Source organism: Corvus moneduloides, chromosome 4 (assembly GCF_009650955.1).
Source record: "Corvus moneduloides isolate bCorMon1 chromosome 4, bCorMon1.pri, whole genome shotgun sequence".
Lineage (NCBI taxonomy): Eukaryota > Metazoa > Chordata > Aves > Passeriformes > Corvidae > Corvus > Corvus moneduloides.
The window spans coordinates 10,917,578-10,933,644 of NC_045479.1; the positions used below are offsets into that span (position 1 = coordinate 10,917,578).

The 16,067-nt window shown below is 44.5% G+C and overlaps 1 protein-coding gene and 1 long non-coding RNA gene across 3 annotated transcripts in view; one reads left to right on the forward strand and one right to left on the reverse strand.

Moving 5' to 3' along the window:
- Positions 1-15,144, forward strand: NOBOX (NOBOX oogenesis homeobox). Of its 2 annotated transcripts, XM_032107418.1 has the most exons (9): positions 1-86; positions 2,549-3,193; positions 3,578-3,684; positions 3,820-3,938; positions 4,841-4,974; positions 10,922-11,201; positions 11,690-12,006; positions 14,007-14,315; positions 14,883-15,144. In XM_032107418.1, exons 1-9 carry the CDS (start codon positions 23-25, stop codon positions 14,906-14,908), a joined length of 2,001 nt encoding a protein of 666 aa, XP_031963309.1. In that variant the 5' UTR covers positions 1-22; the 3' UTR covers positions 14,909-15,144. The 2 variants fall into 2 exon arrangements, with proteins under 2 accessions (XP_031963309.1, XP_031963308.1); XM_032107417.1 differs by lacking the exon at positions 2,549-3,193 and having other exon boundaries at positions 1-92.
- LOC116443319 overlaps positions 15,143-16,067 on the reverse strand; it is a 16,183-nt gene continuing 15,258 nt past the window's right edge. Inside the window, exons 2-3 of the long non-coding RNA XR_004239829.1 lie at positions 15,949-16,036; positions 15,143-15,261 (exon numbers count right to left, since the gene is read on the reverse strand). This is a non-coding gene — a long non-coding RNA (uncharacterized LOC116443319). The remainder of the gene's footprint in view (positions 15,262-15,948; positions 16,037-16,067) is intronic.

A 16,067-nucleotide genomic window follows, 5' to 3' on the forward strand; every position in this document is an offset into this window, starting at 1 on the left:
GCGGGCCCGCCACGGAGTCGGCATGGACGGGGCAGGCGAGGAGCAGCCGGAGGAGCGGGCGGCCGGAGAGCTGGGCACAGGCTGTGGTAAAGGTATGGATGAGGGCAAGGGGATGAGTGATGCCGGCTCGCTTTAATAACCGGGGGGAGGCACCCGGCAATGAGCCTAATGAGCAGCCCCGGGGGAGGATAATCGCTCCTCAGCGATGTTATCTGGGCGCTCATTAGCCTCCCTCAGCCCCGCCGTGTCCTGGCCCCGCGGCTGGGGTTGATGGATTCCCCGGGCCTCGAGTCTCCTGCTTGTAAAAGCACCCGGCAGGGGGCAGGTGGGCTTTGTGTCACACCGAGCGGCTCCCGCTGCCTCTGGGCTTCTCGGCTGCGCCTTCCCCCGCTGTCCGGTTTTTCTCTTCCTTGCGTAGAGGGACCTCTGAAGCTGTTTCTTTTCCCCCCCTGCCGTGTGTGTGTGTGTGTTCGGGTGGCTTTGTACCAAATGCCCCAAAACGCCTTAAAAAACCTTGCAGTGCAAGTGGTTGTCTTGTTCCTAGGAATGTCTAAGGAGGTGGTTGTGAGATGGAAAAGGGGACTTGGTTTCCTGCTCGTGCACCAGATGTTCTGGGCTACCCATGCCTGATGTTCCCACTCGGTTAAAAATCCCTTCACTTAAGGTTCTGTTTGTCTAAAGGTGAGACAAAGTGACGTTCAGTCTGGTCTCTGAATGATGGGAGAAAGGAGTGGTTTTATAACTCCCTCCTTTTTACCATGAAGGCCCATCTTTCCCTCCAAACCTGGTTTTCATTTCAGCTCTTTTCCTTGACAGTCCCAAATTGTTGTGAGGCCTTTGGTATCTGTTCTAGAAATAAAACACAGCAGTTTACTTTCACACAGAGGAATATTTTTGTAGAGGATATAAAACTCCCAGGTGTCCATTTCTGCTACGTGTACAAGGTACCCACATAAGACTTGGACGCTTATTTTGTGATGGAAGCACATACTGGTGTTTGCATAGAAACAAGTAAAACCCCTGCTCAAATAATGGGAAAATACTTTTTTTTTTTTTTTCTTCACATAATGAGTGAGGCAAGCTCAGATGCAACCAGGAGGATGGTGGGAAAGGAATTCTATAGACCAGAGCCAGCTTCTGCCTTGTTCAGTTCTTGACCCTCCCTATCAGGATATTTCATCTCATTTAACAGCAGTGGAAACTTATTGCTGCTTAACAAGATCAAATTATTATAGCTGCATAGTTTCCTGCTTCTGTTTCTTTCCCCCACAACTAATTTGGTTCTCTTAATCCTGTAAAAAGCAAATTAGATGCTCTTGGAGCAGCCTGCCATCCCCTTATACTTCTGTGAAGATTCTCCCATCTGCTTGGAGTTGTGGGGCTCCTCTTTGATTAACAGTTGTTTTAGAAAACGACACTGAGGCAGAAGCAAATCCTTTATTTTGGCATTGCACTAATATACATCTAAAGCAGAGCACAGTGAAATGAAATTATTTTATCTTTTTCCCCAAAAAATTAAACTATCAAGTTTCTCTGTTGTCACATACTATTGAAATGCTTCCAACAGTCTGCTCAAACTTTCTTCTCTCCAGACAGAGGCAAATACATGGGTTTGGGTTTATTATTTTACCTCCTATTTTTAAGAAATAATCACTTAAAAAATTTTTTAAGTAGCAGAAATCATACAGACTCATACATTCTGAGCCAGTTGGGAGGTTTTTGGAACTTTTTATTTGGAAATGTAAATGCCAGCTGGGGAAGTATAGGGCTTCTGTATTGTTCTGTTGCCTATTTTAATTATTTCTCTTGCTGTGTTCTTTCTGACCTGTCTTCTACTGTTCAGTCTCTCTTATTGTAACACAGTTTGTGCTTTTGTTAATCTTAGTCAGACTTCTGTACCTAATTTTGTCCTTATCCCCTATTCACTCCCTATCTTGCAAGTCTGTTACTCAGAGGTGTGGCTGAAGCTGCAGAGAAATAATTTAAGGCAGTTATTAGAAGTCTGACAATTAATTTTTTTTTCTTGGCCAGCTTGGGTATGATAGAACTCTATAAAAGTAAAAAGTGATGACATTTGTCAGGTAATCCCTGCTCACACAGCAGACCAGAATTTTGCTCCTTTCTTTTGCTCATCGTAATAAGGTGACAGGATCTTGCCAAGTCATTGATTTTTGTTCTGTTGCTTATTCCAGAGACCTTTGTTATCCCTGGGGCCATTTTCCCACTGCTGAATTTGTACTATACAAGCGTCCCTTTATTCTCTGTGTCTGGAATTACCTCCTATAGTTTACAGTTTGCTTTTAAAATGAGGCTTTTCTCATCACAGATGTTTGAATATCTCCATATTGACCATATCAGGTTCTTTGCTGCTGCTTTCCTGGCAGCACCTGTCTTTATTTTGAGCTCTCTGGTTCTTGTCACTGTTGGGTTTCATTGTGTGGGCTTTTCCTTCCCCTGTAACTGAAACTCCCGATCCAAGCACATCCAGCTTAGGCAATGTGCATGTGGGGTGGGGTTTGGGTTTTTTTTTCCCATTTTTGCCTTGTAGAGTGCCAGGATGAGAAGGAGAACATGCTGCTGAATACAGAGCACTTTGTGGTGGATGCTGATGCTGTTGGTGACCACGGTACAGGGAGCAGTGTGCTACCTGCATTCCCAGGCACAGCCACACAAGAAAAAGTTGAGGATAATTTGGGAATAGAAGATAGGAACAGCTCTGTAAAGAAGGTGGAAGATGGGGCATACAGCACCCTGCAGGCAGCTGGGTCGTCTTCCCAAGGCTCGGTGGTCCTTGATGGCCAGCATGACTTTGCCTTGGTGTGTGGGCAACCATCGGATTTCTGTGGTGACAAGAAGGTTGGATTAGCACAGGAGCCCACGGGTCAGACAGGGTCACAAGAGCACTCTGAGAGTTACTGCCCTGCTGAGACTGAAAAGGATGCAAAGAAGAGGAGAAGTACCAACAGCAGTGGACTGTGTGCTGAGAAAGCATCCAGTGGAGTGGCTGGAGCTCCCTGCAGGCAGGAGGAGATTGGCCCGGCCCCTCCGCAATCCAAAGGTGCTCCAGCCAGTGCTGCAGTTCAGAATTCCTACAAGGGGTCTTCAGTCCTGGAGTCCAGAGGCAGCTATGATGTGGCCAAGGGAAAAAAATCCTTACCTGTCAAGAAGAAGCCCCGCACCTTCTATAGTGCAGGTAGATCCCGGGGCACACACTGGCACACAGTGGTGCTGGCAGTGCCAGTGGCACTTGGTGTTTCCTTCCCTGTGCTGATCTGCTCTAACTGGTATTGCACTGCACTCCACACCATTAGATGTGTGAAGACTTCCACAAATAAAAGTTGCTGAGTGTCTTTCATTTGAAGCATCACTAGCAATGCTCTTTGCTTTTGAAACAGCAAATGAAGATTTTTGTTTGTTTTTGTGGTTTATTTTTAAAAAAACTTTTGTTACTCATGTATTTCTAAGTATAGTAAAAATGCTCTTTTTTTTTCTGTTTCCCTCTCTTGTTAATTTTTTTTCTTGTTTTCTTGTCGCATACTTCCCATCTCTCTCTCTTTGGGCATTGTATCATTTCTAGAGCAGCTAGAAGAGCTGGAGAAGATGTTCCAGGAAGACCACTATCCTGACAATGAGAAGAGGAGGGAGATTGCAGCTGTGGTTGGTGTGACACCACAGCGTATCCTGGTAACGCCTGCTGGGGGAAAGTGCTGCCTTTGGGTTCTGTGCAGAAAAGGGACAGACAGGGACTGGGACATTGCCAGTGTCCCCATGTGTAGATGGTTTCTTCCCTGAATGCATTCCTTTCTCTCCGTTTTTCAGGTCTGGTTTCAGAATCGCAGGGCAAAGTGGCGGAAATTGGAGAAGTTGAGTATGAAAGGCAACAGAAAATACCCAACATCATCAGTTCTGTCAGTCCCCTTTGGATCAGAGGATTATGGGTGAGGAACTTACTCTGTTTTCTTATTTCTCCACAACCAGTACCTAACAAATTAAATATTTTCTTTTGCCATTTCCCCTTTACCTTTAAACAGTGAACAACTGAGCACTGATTTGGACCTAGGTAGCGTGTCAGATTTCTGGGTAAATTGTGGTGGACCCTCTTAAAAGTCCTTTTGATTAACCTGTTGCACACATTAGTCAAATTAATTTTGAAACGAAACTACTGAAATTGCTCTGGCTGAAGTCATGTAGAGAGCAAGGGATGAGATGGAAACGTTTATGGAATCATCTCTTCATTTTTAGTTTCTGTGAATGCATCGCCCAGGTGCTTCGGGTGAGTTTGGGGATTCTTTTAACCCAGTTCTCCCACCACTGCTTTCCATTTCCATGGATTTTCACTTGGTGATGGAAATGCTGCTTGCTTAGATCAGTCTTAGAAAGCCATGGACTTCGAAGAAATACAAGGTAGTACCTTTCATATGTGAGCAGAGGACATTAATGGGGGGGGAAGGGACTGTGTGAGACGAGAGATGGTCTTTCAAGGGATGGTGAATGTGTGAGAGAAGAAATCAATCTCCATAGGGATGTATTTATGGCAATCTGGAGTGAGTGTCTTCTTAGGAAGAAAACTGAATGAAAAGAGGAAAAATTAAGTGGAAGAGGAGAAATGAAAGATTGGAGAGCACCTGACTTACTTCATTGCACTGTCCCTGCTGCCTGTCCTATACAAGTGACCTGGGGCTGCTGCCCCAAAGACTTGGTACAAGTGACCTTCCTTGCACTTGTAGTCAGCCAGCGCTTTCCCTTTCCACCTGCTTGTGATGTAGGATCTGCCCCTTGTCAGATAGAAGAGTGCATGATGGTCATAATGCCTTGTCTTGTCCTCTGTGTCTGCCTGCAGGGCACCTCCTCTGCCTGTGCCTCCATTGCCTGATGCTGCTGGAGACCAGCCTGCCGTGCTGGGAGGAGACCCTGGAGCTGGGAACTCCTCCAGCCTGCTCAGCACACACCCTGCATCCCTCACTTCTGCCTCAGGTGAGACCCTGACCAGCACGAGTGTTTTGCACAGCTACAGCATTAGCTGGTGGAGCTGGAAGATTCCCAAATGCTTTAGGAAAGGCCATGTCAGAGCCTTATGCCATCAATGCAAAAAGTGACACTAGCTCACTCTACAGGCTGAGAAAGTTGGGGCTGTTCTGCCTGGAGGAGAAAAGGTTTTGTGGAGACATTGTAGGACTCTTCCAGTATTAGAAGGGGCCTACAAGGAAGCTGCAGAGGAACTTTTCATCCGGAACTGTAGTGGTGGGACAAGAGGGAATGGCTTCAAACTGAAAGAAGGGAAATACAGGTTAGATATTAGGAAGAAATTCTTTCCTGTGAGGGTGGTGAGGCACTGGCACAGAGAAGCTATGGCTGCCACATCCCTGGAAGTGTCCAAGGCCAGGTTGGATGGGGCTCTGAGCAAGCTGGTCTAGTGGAAGGTGTCCCTGCCCATGGCAGGGGGTTGGAATGAGATGGTGTTTAAGGTCTCTTCAATGATTCTGTGATTGTAGATATAGCAGCTCACTGCTGATTGAGTCTCTACCAGTTATGTACCAGCACTGTGGTGCCTCTGTAACTATTCTGGAGATAAATTTGCAGTCCTTGTTCCTATCCTAGCACAAGCCAGCAAGGAATTCTGAACAGGGCTTCATAAGGATAAGTGAGCAGGGCATTCTTCTATAGCAGCTGTTTGACACTGGCCCTGCGGCTATAAATGAAGAGGGAAGTGTTGTTCTGGTTCTGATGTTCTCCATGGCAGATACACACTCCCCATATTCTGGTTTTGATGGAAACATTCTGGCTACAGCCTGAGCCAAGTGAGCTGTGTGAGGAAGGTGCACTCTGTGAACTGCTGGGTGTTGTAGAGGCTCCCTCAGGTACTCCATACCTTTACACATCCAACGGGGCTTCCTTGGCTTCTCCAGGCAGGGCAAGTTTCTGTTTCATGCAAGACCTTGAGGGAGTGCAAATAGCTGAGTTCTAAAGCTGAGGGCTGAATTTAATCCATGTTGCAGTGGAGTTTTAAGTCAGTGGGGTGTGCTGTTCAACCAGTTTTCTACCTGAGCTGAGTTAAAAGATTGATGGCGATGAAAGAGAGAGGATTTGTTTAATTGTTTATTGATGTATGCAGTCCAAGAGCATTCCCTAGAGTCAGGGATGCTCCCTAAAGCATTTCCTAGATATGTTTGTGTTTCCAAGTTGGCACAATATTGAAAGATTTCCAAAGTGATGAGGACTCCACCACTTCCTTAGGGACGGATATCCCAATCAGTAGATGTGCTGACATGTGGTACTGCTGCGTGTGTTCTCCTGCTTCGCAGTGTAATTAGTTATTTGGAATTTATTGTCATCATGTCTGTCCCCTCGTTGTCTTCTAAATATATCAGTGTTTAGTTATCAGTGTTAAGGCCGTTTCCTGCAACTCATTTTCTAAGAATGACTCAAATTTTTTAACAGTGCTTTTACCTTAAAGGTATTTTGGTACTGTGGAAAGCAGCTGTAAGATTGCATCAACAAGCTTAGAATGCTAGAAGTATGTAATTGAAATATTTTCTTGATAATCTAATTTAGTACTTCTGTCATTTAAGTTTGCCTGTCATCCTCTCAAGGCAAGGGCTCCTTTAGTCAATCCAATGACCTTTTTAACCAATAGGACAGTAATTCAGTTAGTTCCAGTTTTTCCACTTCTTGCAACAGAGTAAATATGGTCAAAGTGTTTGAGTAATTCACTGCTTTCAGAGTGATGAAGTGGTGTAATCTGTTGAGCCCTGTATTGAATTGGATAGAAACCAAGGTTTTGCGAAACAGTTTGTTTAAAGGAAACAACCCAAATATCCTCTGATTTCTATGCTTTAGGAACCTCTCCTGGTTCCTAAAGTACCTCTGCAGACACTATTTAGTCAAGAGAGAATATCAGGGAATCACAGAATGGTTTGGGTTGGAAGGGACCTTAAAAATCATCTCATTCCAACACCCCTGCCAGGGGCAGGGACACCTTCCACTATCCCAGGTTGCTCCGAGCCCCATCCAACCTGGCTTTGGGCACTTCCAGGGATGGTGCAGGCACAGCTTCTCTGGGCAACCTGTGCCAGGGCCTCACAGAGAAGGACTTCCTTCTAATACCCAGACTAAACCTACTCTCTGTCAGTGTGAAGCCATTTGCTCTGTTAGATAGTATCTGTCAGAGAAATGAAAGGGCAAGTGTCCTCTCTGAGGGAAAAGACTGATACTACATGTAGAGAGTCCTTGTAGAAGAGAGATCTGCATGGCACAATCACCTGGAAAACTCCAGTTGCAGTTTTGCCTTCCTAGATGCAGGATAACACAGCTATGGGAAATGAAACTTGCTTTTTTTGTTGTTGTTTACCATTGCACAGGCAGACTTTTTCTCTTTAAGAATGAAAGCAAAAAAACAGGAAGAAAATGAAAGCCAATGTGACCTGAATCCATTCAGCATCCTTGTTCAGAAAAAAAAGCTTGCCTAGAAATAGGGCCATCTAGGGACCAACTGTTTTCTTTATTAGGATATCTCAGAAAATGAAGGAAACAAAACTTGGATAGGATAAAATCCAAATTAACAGGAGCAAAATAAAAGCGGGAACAGATGAATAAAAAAGGTTATCAATTTACAACGCAAAACCAATTGATTAGTAGTGTTCCTTGTGGAAACAGGTCATGGGTGGTTTCAGCAAAACACTTTGTGCATCATGGTGCAGTGGGGCCCACAGAGTGTGACCTGCTGGAGTGGCTGTTCAGGTGCTTTCCTTTTTAACCACTTTCAGCAGGACAAGAAAATTATTTAAGAGCATGAGAATAGTGTGGTGTGTTACCCACGACCTTTGGAGAGTGTTCAGTGCTGCAATTCCCATTGTTTTACCTTGCTCTACCCAGTGCTTCTGACTGTCTGTTGGTTTGTGGGTTTGGTTTGGGTTTTTATGTCCCACCGTTTTTACCAGTTCTCCAAACAAGCTGATTAAAGATGTCAGTGAGTTGTATTTGAGATGTGTGTTACCTTCCTGGCAGTTACGGCTTCTGATTTGGATAGTAGCCACACTACTTGCCATAAGAGCCTTTTGTGCCTCAAAACTTCAATTTTGAGCTTGCTTTGATCTTAGAATTGGTTTTTCTTCACTTTTGCTAGACAGCATGATTGAAATTAATGGCTTTTTTTGACACTGACAGTTACTTGAAGTTTTTCTTTGTTTTCTGAGATTCCTTACTGATACATATGTATCTGTGATTCACTGGCTTACGTTTTCTTTAGGAAGAAAAGTTCCTTTCTGTGCCTCTGCCCCACTGATGCTTTTGCAGGAAATCCTTTGTTTCATGTGTCTGCCTTGCTGAGGACACCTGTCAGGTACCCAGCCTGTGCAGGTAACTCTTAAGCAAAAAGCAAGGTGATTGAATTCACTGGCAGAGATGGGATTGGAATGGAAATCTTGGGAGCAATTGGATGAAGTTGGATATGGTCTGTCAAAGAACAGTAAATAAATGACAAGCTCCAAATAAGCTTCACTTACTGGATTCTGGCTTTCAAACAAATTTTGAACAAATGTGTTTTCTCATAATTTCAAGATGAGGACAAATCTATGAAAAGCTTTGTGATGGCCCTTGATGTTCCAGTAAAGGCTGGAAACAGAATAACCATTCTGGAGTTAAGTGTAAGCCAGGACTGGTTCAGAGATCTGAAGCTGTAAATTATTAAATTGCTCTCCAGAAATTCCCAAGGTTGTCTCATGGACTGAGAACCCAGAAGTAATGGAAGCAAGAAATAAAAATCCTACTGTTACATTCCCATGTTCACTGGGAAGCCTTCTGAGGTTTTCTTTCTCTCTACATCAGTGTCAGGAAGAGCAACAGAATTGTACAATGTGAGTATTATGTCAAGCCAGGGGTCAGAATTCTGCATGGAACAACTCCGGAATCTTCTGTAGATACGTTAGATTTAGCAGCTATTACTTCTCTGGGAATTGTTTGTTCTTACTGCATTTGTGACTATTTAGAAGACACAATTTCAGTGTCTCTTTGAAAGGACAGAGAAGCAGAGGTGACTTTACAAAAGGCTGAACCAGCTCTGGAGATTGAGGCTGCTGTCTCACAGTCTCATTTCCTGGGGATCCTATTGCCATGATCCACAAATATTATCTGCACTAAGTGTTGCAAATACTATTTAAAAAAAAAATCTAATTCTTAGTAGGTATGAAAGTGAGTTTAGAAGTGATTCTTGGGCTGCTTGTGTTCATCCTGAGGAAGAGCAGGGCCATCTGCACAACAGCTCATCCTGCTGTCATTATTGAACTGAAGCTTTTCCTGGATATAGACTGGTTTTCAGGTAAGTTGTGTCCCCCATGGCTGCAGTTCCATAACATGTGTGTGAACATTCTGGGGCACAATGGTCAGGAGAACCAGTGCAAAAGAAGGGTTTTAAAAAAATCAGAAGAGATCTTCAGTTTCATTGCTGGCTAAGCCAAAACCCAGGAATGTGACAGGTGCATCAGAGATGCTGCCTGGCATGGATAAATAGTGTGTTCAAACAGAAAAAATAAACCACTGAGAACTGCTTGGGCATGTGAATGCTTTAGAGATGCCATCCTAGATCTTGCTTCAGTTTTCTGACTGAGCCCAGAATCAGGGCTATTCTAAACTTGAAAAGTTTTCATTGAAACATTGTGATTCCTTCTCTCTATGGCTGCAGAGAGCTGGAAAAAAACAGAATGTGGCAAGATGCAATAAGAGATACAGAACTGCCCAGCACACTGGGGAATCTGAGAAGCAGTGCTGCGAGATGTTGAAGTGAAAACTCCTCGTTGGCTCTCTGGACGTGCGTTCCAAAATTCTCTAAAGGCTACTAATGCTTGTTGTGGCATCTGTAGGTTTAGGTTTGTGTTTAAGGCCTTTGATTCACACCTGTTGGAGTGCATTTGATGTTACTCTCTATGCCTGCAAGGGTGAAGTGCAGCTGCAGACTTTCCCTGAAAGCTTTGCCATGTGTGGGAGTGCTTCACCTGAGCAGCTGGTGATATATTCTCTTCTCTTCCTCATCCTTGTGCTAGACTGGAGAAACTCCTAGCTAGATTGGAGAAATCATTTCAGCTTCTTGCACACTTGATGGCTACACTTGTGAAAAGAGAAACCATTTGTTAATTGCCATAATAAGAGAGAAACTCATTTTCCTTCACCATGCCCAAGCTTTTTGAGCTTATGTATGGTTATTACTCTGGATCATCAGCATACCTGATTCTGATCTTTCATTTTCTCTATTCCACAGAGGCTGTTCTGTAGGAAACTGTTCCTCTCTCCTTTTCCAGAAGTGAGTGAGGAGATAGGTCACCAAACAAGATCCTAGCCAACCAAAAGGTGCTGGTTTCCTTTTCCATCTCCCAGCTTCTTTTTCCCAAGGACCTTCAGCTGCCATCTCTACTTTTTAAATTTTTGTTTTTGGCATGACTCATCAGAGGCCAAACCAGGAGTGAAAGTGGGTTTCAAAGTGGCCTAGACATGGATTCGTAAAGTCACAGCTTTGTTTCTTTCAAACCACAGTTCATTTTTTCAAAAGGGTGATCTGTGCAGCACACTATTCCCAGAGGACAGTAGAAATGGAAGATGACTGGGGGATTGTTCCTGGCTTTTTTCCAGGAAGTACTTTGCTTCATTTGGCTGCCTTCTTGAGAGCTGGATAAAGATAGTATGCAGAGACTGAAATCACAAAGGTAATTTTATTTAACCAATAAGCATCATCCTGTGTTCCAGAGAGCTTGCTGCTACTCCCTGTTGCTTCTCAACAGTGCTGGTACTCATTTACTTTAATTCCCATCAATTAATGTCCACTCTTTCACTGGCATCTTGCTTTTCTGTCCTGCTCCTCTTGTCATTCCCTCTGCTTGCTCCTGCTGATTCCCAGTGTGACAGCACAGTGACAGTCTCTCTGTTTTATCCACAGCCTCCTCGGTGGCAGGAATGGTGGCACCGTGTGAAGCACAAGCTCAGACCAAGGCGCTGCCGCAGCTGCAGCTGCCCTTCAATTCCAGCGGCGTGGAGTGTTTCCCTAGTCTTCCCAGCCCTCCTCCCATCCGCAGGGCCAGCCTGCCGCTCAGCCTGGCCTTTAACCCCCACAGCCACATTGTTCCCCTGATGCTGGACACGCCCAGCAGTGAATGCAGCTTGGCCAGTCAGGAAAACGGCTCCAGGGAAGCCTTCGCTTACTGCGTCCAGAATCAAGGGTAGGAACAGATGAAGTGTCTTTGAGGGAGATCAAAAAAGTGGCTCCTGGGAGAGAAGCCTTGGGAGGGTGAAGGTGGAACAGGGGACAAGGAATTAGCTGAGAGCAGAAATGAAAATTGAGATGCAGATGTGACAATATCCTTTAAATGGAGAATGAAAATGTGCATAATAGGACAGGGTGCCTGCTATGAGACAGGTGCTGCCTGTACTTAGAGTGCTCTCAGAATTGCATGCCTGTCAAGTGAAAGTGAGGGTGTTCCAAGCTTTGGGGTGTGCTTTGGAGAGTGGGAAGATAATCCCCACTAATACCCATTGTTCAAGAATCCTGCTGTGAAAGCACTTGGCTCAAGTGGCTTCTGTTGCCCTTGTCCTGTGCCTGGCATTTGGGAGGAAGGGTAGGCAATAAACCAGTTTTTAATTGTACAGGTTGCTGTAGCTGTTGACTCTCCTTTAATCTCTGGGTTGCCTCTCTCCTTGCCCCCTGCAGCTTCAGTTCCACGGTTTCCTGCCCTTACCTCGAGCAGCTGGAGCCTGGAGACGACCTGGAGGCCACCTACTGTCAATACAGCAGCGGGGGGGAAATCTACCAGCTCTCCCAGCTCTCCCAGTTCTGCCACCCAGGTCACCTGGCCAGCAATGTGTTCTCCAGTGACCATCTCCCTCCTCCAACACCCCTGGAGTCCCATGCAGCTTTCCCTGCCTTATCTGCCAACAGTGGAGCCATAACCTATGGAGCCACAGAAGGCTATGTACAAAACCGCACAGGGGGACCACTCATGGCACAGCAGCCAAGTGGAAATTCAGGTAAATATCTGAAATATTTTGGCATCCTGCTCCTCTGGCGTAACTAAACAATACCCCGAAACATTCATTATGATCAGTGAGTTTACTGATGAATGTGACAGAAAGAAGGAATGTCCACATGCCTGCTGAAATCTACAGATGTGCCCATCTTTTTTCCACTTAATTTCCTTGTATGCTTGGTTTTTTTAAAGTGCTGAATGACCCGTTCATTTGAATCAAAAGTTACTACCCAGGGTGCACACGTCAGGAAGAGCATTAACCCTGAACGTGTCAGGTAGTGTAGAGGTTCTGTCTGTACTGGAGAAGTAACTTTTCTTTTCCAGGAGTGTCCTGTTGTGTAAATGAACATCCCTTTGTTGTGTGTGGTGGGAGTCAAGGGGGCAGAGAAAAAGGAAAAGGTGCCACAGCAAATGGGATAGTTGGAGACAGTGAGGAAAACCAGGCTTCTCACTGTTTGGCTTCTGCAGAAACCAGTCTGAAATCATGTTATATATCTTAGGGTAGTGCAAAAGAAGAGAGAGACAGGAGCCAACAGAGTATGGGCAAAGATTCTTCCTCTGACTTAAATTTGCAACAGCACTAAGATGAAGGCATTCTAGCATAATTTTCTGAAAAAAACCTGGGTAAAAGTGGCATTGTTGATCTCCTTGTTTTGTGTCTGGGGTTAGTATTTTGAAGTTATTCAAGCCCAAGTATAATCAAATGACAAACTGTTGTAGTTAATTCCTTTGGACTGACAGGTTTGTTAAATTAGGGTCACGCTCCAAAAGCTCCATCCCTTGTCTTACGACATGAGAGAACAAACAGTTTTAGACCACAGATGCTGGTTTTGTACCATTTCTGTGGACCTTGGGGGAAGTCTGACTCAGAGTCTGACTCACATCAGGCTGCAAGCTGGCTCCTGTCCCCACTCTTCACAGCTGACATTGTCCAGGACAGGTTGGCAGCACCCATGCTATCTAATACACTTGGCCCTGCTCCCTGCTCTAGTGCCAAGACGTAATTATTATTTTCTGTGGTTTTTCAGTCCAAAGTGACAGAAATAGTGAGAGGGCTGTGGCCCAGACTGCATCAAATTAAATGTTTTTATGGCTTGATGCCCAAATGTGTGTTGCATTCCTTGGGGCATGTTGTGTGAGCATAAAGGGGTGTGTAAAGGTGCAAGCTGGTGAAGTTGGAAGGTTGTTGAAGGAACAGAGTTGATATTCTCTTATTCCATACTTCTGTCCAGAGCCCAGTCAGCAGTGAAAGGCTTTTCTGTTATGCCATGGGGATGACCAAGTTCACAGAATCCTGGAATAGTTTGGTTTGGAAGGGACTTTAAAGCTCATCCAGTCCCACCCCCTGCCATGGGCAGGGACACCTTCCACTATCCCAGGTTTCTCAGAGCCCCATTCAACCTGGCCTTGAACACTTCCAGGGATGGGGCAGCGACAACTCCTCTAAGTTTCAGTGCCTCTCAACTTCCTAACAATGTTCCAGCATTCCCAAAGTGCAGGGCTGGAATCCAGTCTATCAGTGCAGACACACCTGTGAGTCTTAAATCAGCACGTAAGCAAGTGAGCAGCGTAGTTGAATTATAGATATTAATTAACAAAACATTCCTGCTTCCTGGTTTACAGCTCTTATAAATGAAAGTGAAGATTAAGCATCCAGCTTATGCTTGGCAGAGCTAACCTGGAAAATGGGACTGGAAAAAAAAATTGGAGTGGTGTCTCTACTATCGTTACATACACTCAGGATCAGTGCTGAGTGGCATCATGGGGTTTTTTTCTGATTATAAAAATGCTGTGAACTTCTTAAGCTTTTTTCCCTAAGAACCATGTTTTGGATAAATACACTGCAGTGTAAACAGCAAAGTGATCCTTGATGTGTGTGTGGTGTCTGCTGCACTGCAATCCTGTGTTTGCACTGAGCTAAGCACAACACACACATCTTGTATACAGACATGCTTCCATTCTTTTCATTATTCTGTCTTTTCTTGGTGGCTTTTCCCTCAGCAGACATCCCTGCCTATCCAGCTGTGCCCTGGAGTGATTTCTACATGCAGGGAGCTCCTTTCTCCAATCAGTTGCATTCCCAAATGCCTTTTTCAAGCATGGCAGGAGGACAGTACTTCACAGAGCCATATCTTCTTCAAGTGCCCAATGGAACAGCACTGGAATCCATGCCACAGACTGGAACACAGCAGGGAGTGACACCACCAGACCAGAGTTCCTACCAGAGCCACCAAACAGAGCCAGAGTTGGCAGCTCTCGCTGAAAAAGAGGACGTAAAGAGCAGCAGCAAGAAAGGAGAGAATATTGTTGGTAACCAACTGATTGTTTTCTTGGAGAAGGAAGGGGGGGAAAGGAAAGAGTTCCAAGATAGCAGTAGCTCCCCCGAATGCAGGATGAAAACTGTGGCATGATTTTTTATGTGAGCTACTGCCTGAGACAGCTCCCATGATCCTGTACCTATCCTATACTTAGTTCATAGATCCGTCTGTTTTTAGAAATGGGGACAGAAAAGTCAGTAAAATAGATTGCAAAGTTTTGTGTTTCCTCAGACATCATCTGTTGTGAGCTGCATGGCTACACAGAACTGATTATTTCTAAGATTTCCAGAGGCATAAACATGTCTCTTCAAGGCAGAACTTCAGCAAGAAGGGAGAAGGGGAAGGGAGAGCTTCCTGTTTGGATTCTCGGGCTTTTATCTTGGAAACAGAATTACGTTACTCTAGAATTGTTGAAAGGTGTCATATGCAATATTCTTTGGAAGGGTGTCTGTGTGGGGGGGGTATGTGTTTAATTTTGAGATATAAAAAATTTGAAAAGTTCAAGGTATTTTGTGTCATGTGAGATCACATGTTCTTATGAATCTGGGTTTCTTTGCAGAAACTAAAGGAGAAACTAATGACTGATGCTGCACTCTGAGAAAAAAAGCAAAGGAAGAGGAAAAATTGCTATTTTAAACTCTGCAAAATAAGAGTCAAAAAGAGAGACAAGAATAATGGTTGCAACAGATGCACTTTTTTATTACTTTTTTTGGTTGTATTTTTTTTTCTTGTTGCCATGATTATTTTCTTGCTGAAGAAAGAAACAGGGACGTTTCACTCAATAAAAGTTCCTGCTGTCTTTCTTTTTTTTTTTTTATCCTTCTTAACGAATTCTAATCTTGACCAGCCCTCAAGACAGGAAAGAGCTGATACAGGAACCAGAGTCCCATGGGTGAAAATTCCAGATCATGCAAGAGTCAGAAGGTCTGGCTGCTATCCTGGAATACACAGGAAGAGAAACCAGGAGGAGTAAGATATATGCAAAATAGGAGGAAGAACTCCAGCAACTACACCTGATTTTAGTGACTCCAGACAGCAAAAGAAGTGTCATTGGAAGTCCACCAGTGATTTGGTGTTTGCTAGCCTTGAATTACTTCTAAAAAAATTACTTTCATTGTAAAACTTGAACAATAAACAGCAGCAAGACTGTAACTATAAATGCTGGCAGTGTAAGCAGATCCCTTTCTATTATTAATTGGTTTAGCATCCTATCTGAATTGATCTCTTTGATCTTGGCTTGATCATCTCGGCTCCTGCTTTGCCTGGGAAACAGATCAAATGTGTCTTTGAAATCGGTGGTCAGCAGCAGGAGCAGAGGACTCCAGTGAAGAGCTCGTTCACTCTGAGAGCTACAGTCTCCAGGAATTGTGCTTCCCAGAGGAGCTGTAACCACCTGGATGTGTAGGATGTATAATACAAGTGGCTTAAATGGATGTCAGGTGCTGGGCCTGTCCTTGTGAGGAAAGACCATCATGTTGTAGGAAGAGGGACATGCATTTCCTTTGTTACTTCCTGTGTTTAACCCTGAGTCTTCCCACTGGTTTTGGACACAGACAATGCCCAAATCATTTCTGTATTTCCTGTGATGTGGGTGCCCCTCTGTACCTTTTGAAATTAGGCATTACCAGGTCTTTTGTTTCTGTTCCTCTGCAGTCTGTCCATGGAGTGTCTGGCAGGAACTGGATGCTGCAGCTCCTCTCCTTTTTCTTCCTCCTGTAAAACACTGGTTTATGTCTGGCAGTGG

What these genes read in the sequence shown, in the direction of transcription:
- NOBOX (XM_032107418.1), top strand. Translation starts at nt 23, where the DNA reads ATGGACGGGGCAGGCGAGGAGCAGCCGGAGGAGCGGGCGGCCGGAGAG. An exon ending in CCGCACCTTCTATAGTGCAG is followed by an intron (nt 3,194 to 3,577) that starts GTAGATCCCGGG and finishes TATCATTTCTAG; the next exon opens with AGCAGCTAGAAGAGCTGGAG. An exon ending in TGACACCACAGCGTATCCTG is followed by an intron (nt 3,685 to 3,819) that starts GTAACGCCTGCT and finishes TCCGTTTTTCAG; the next exon opens with GTCTGGTTTCAGAATCGCAG.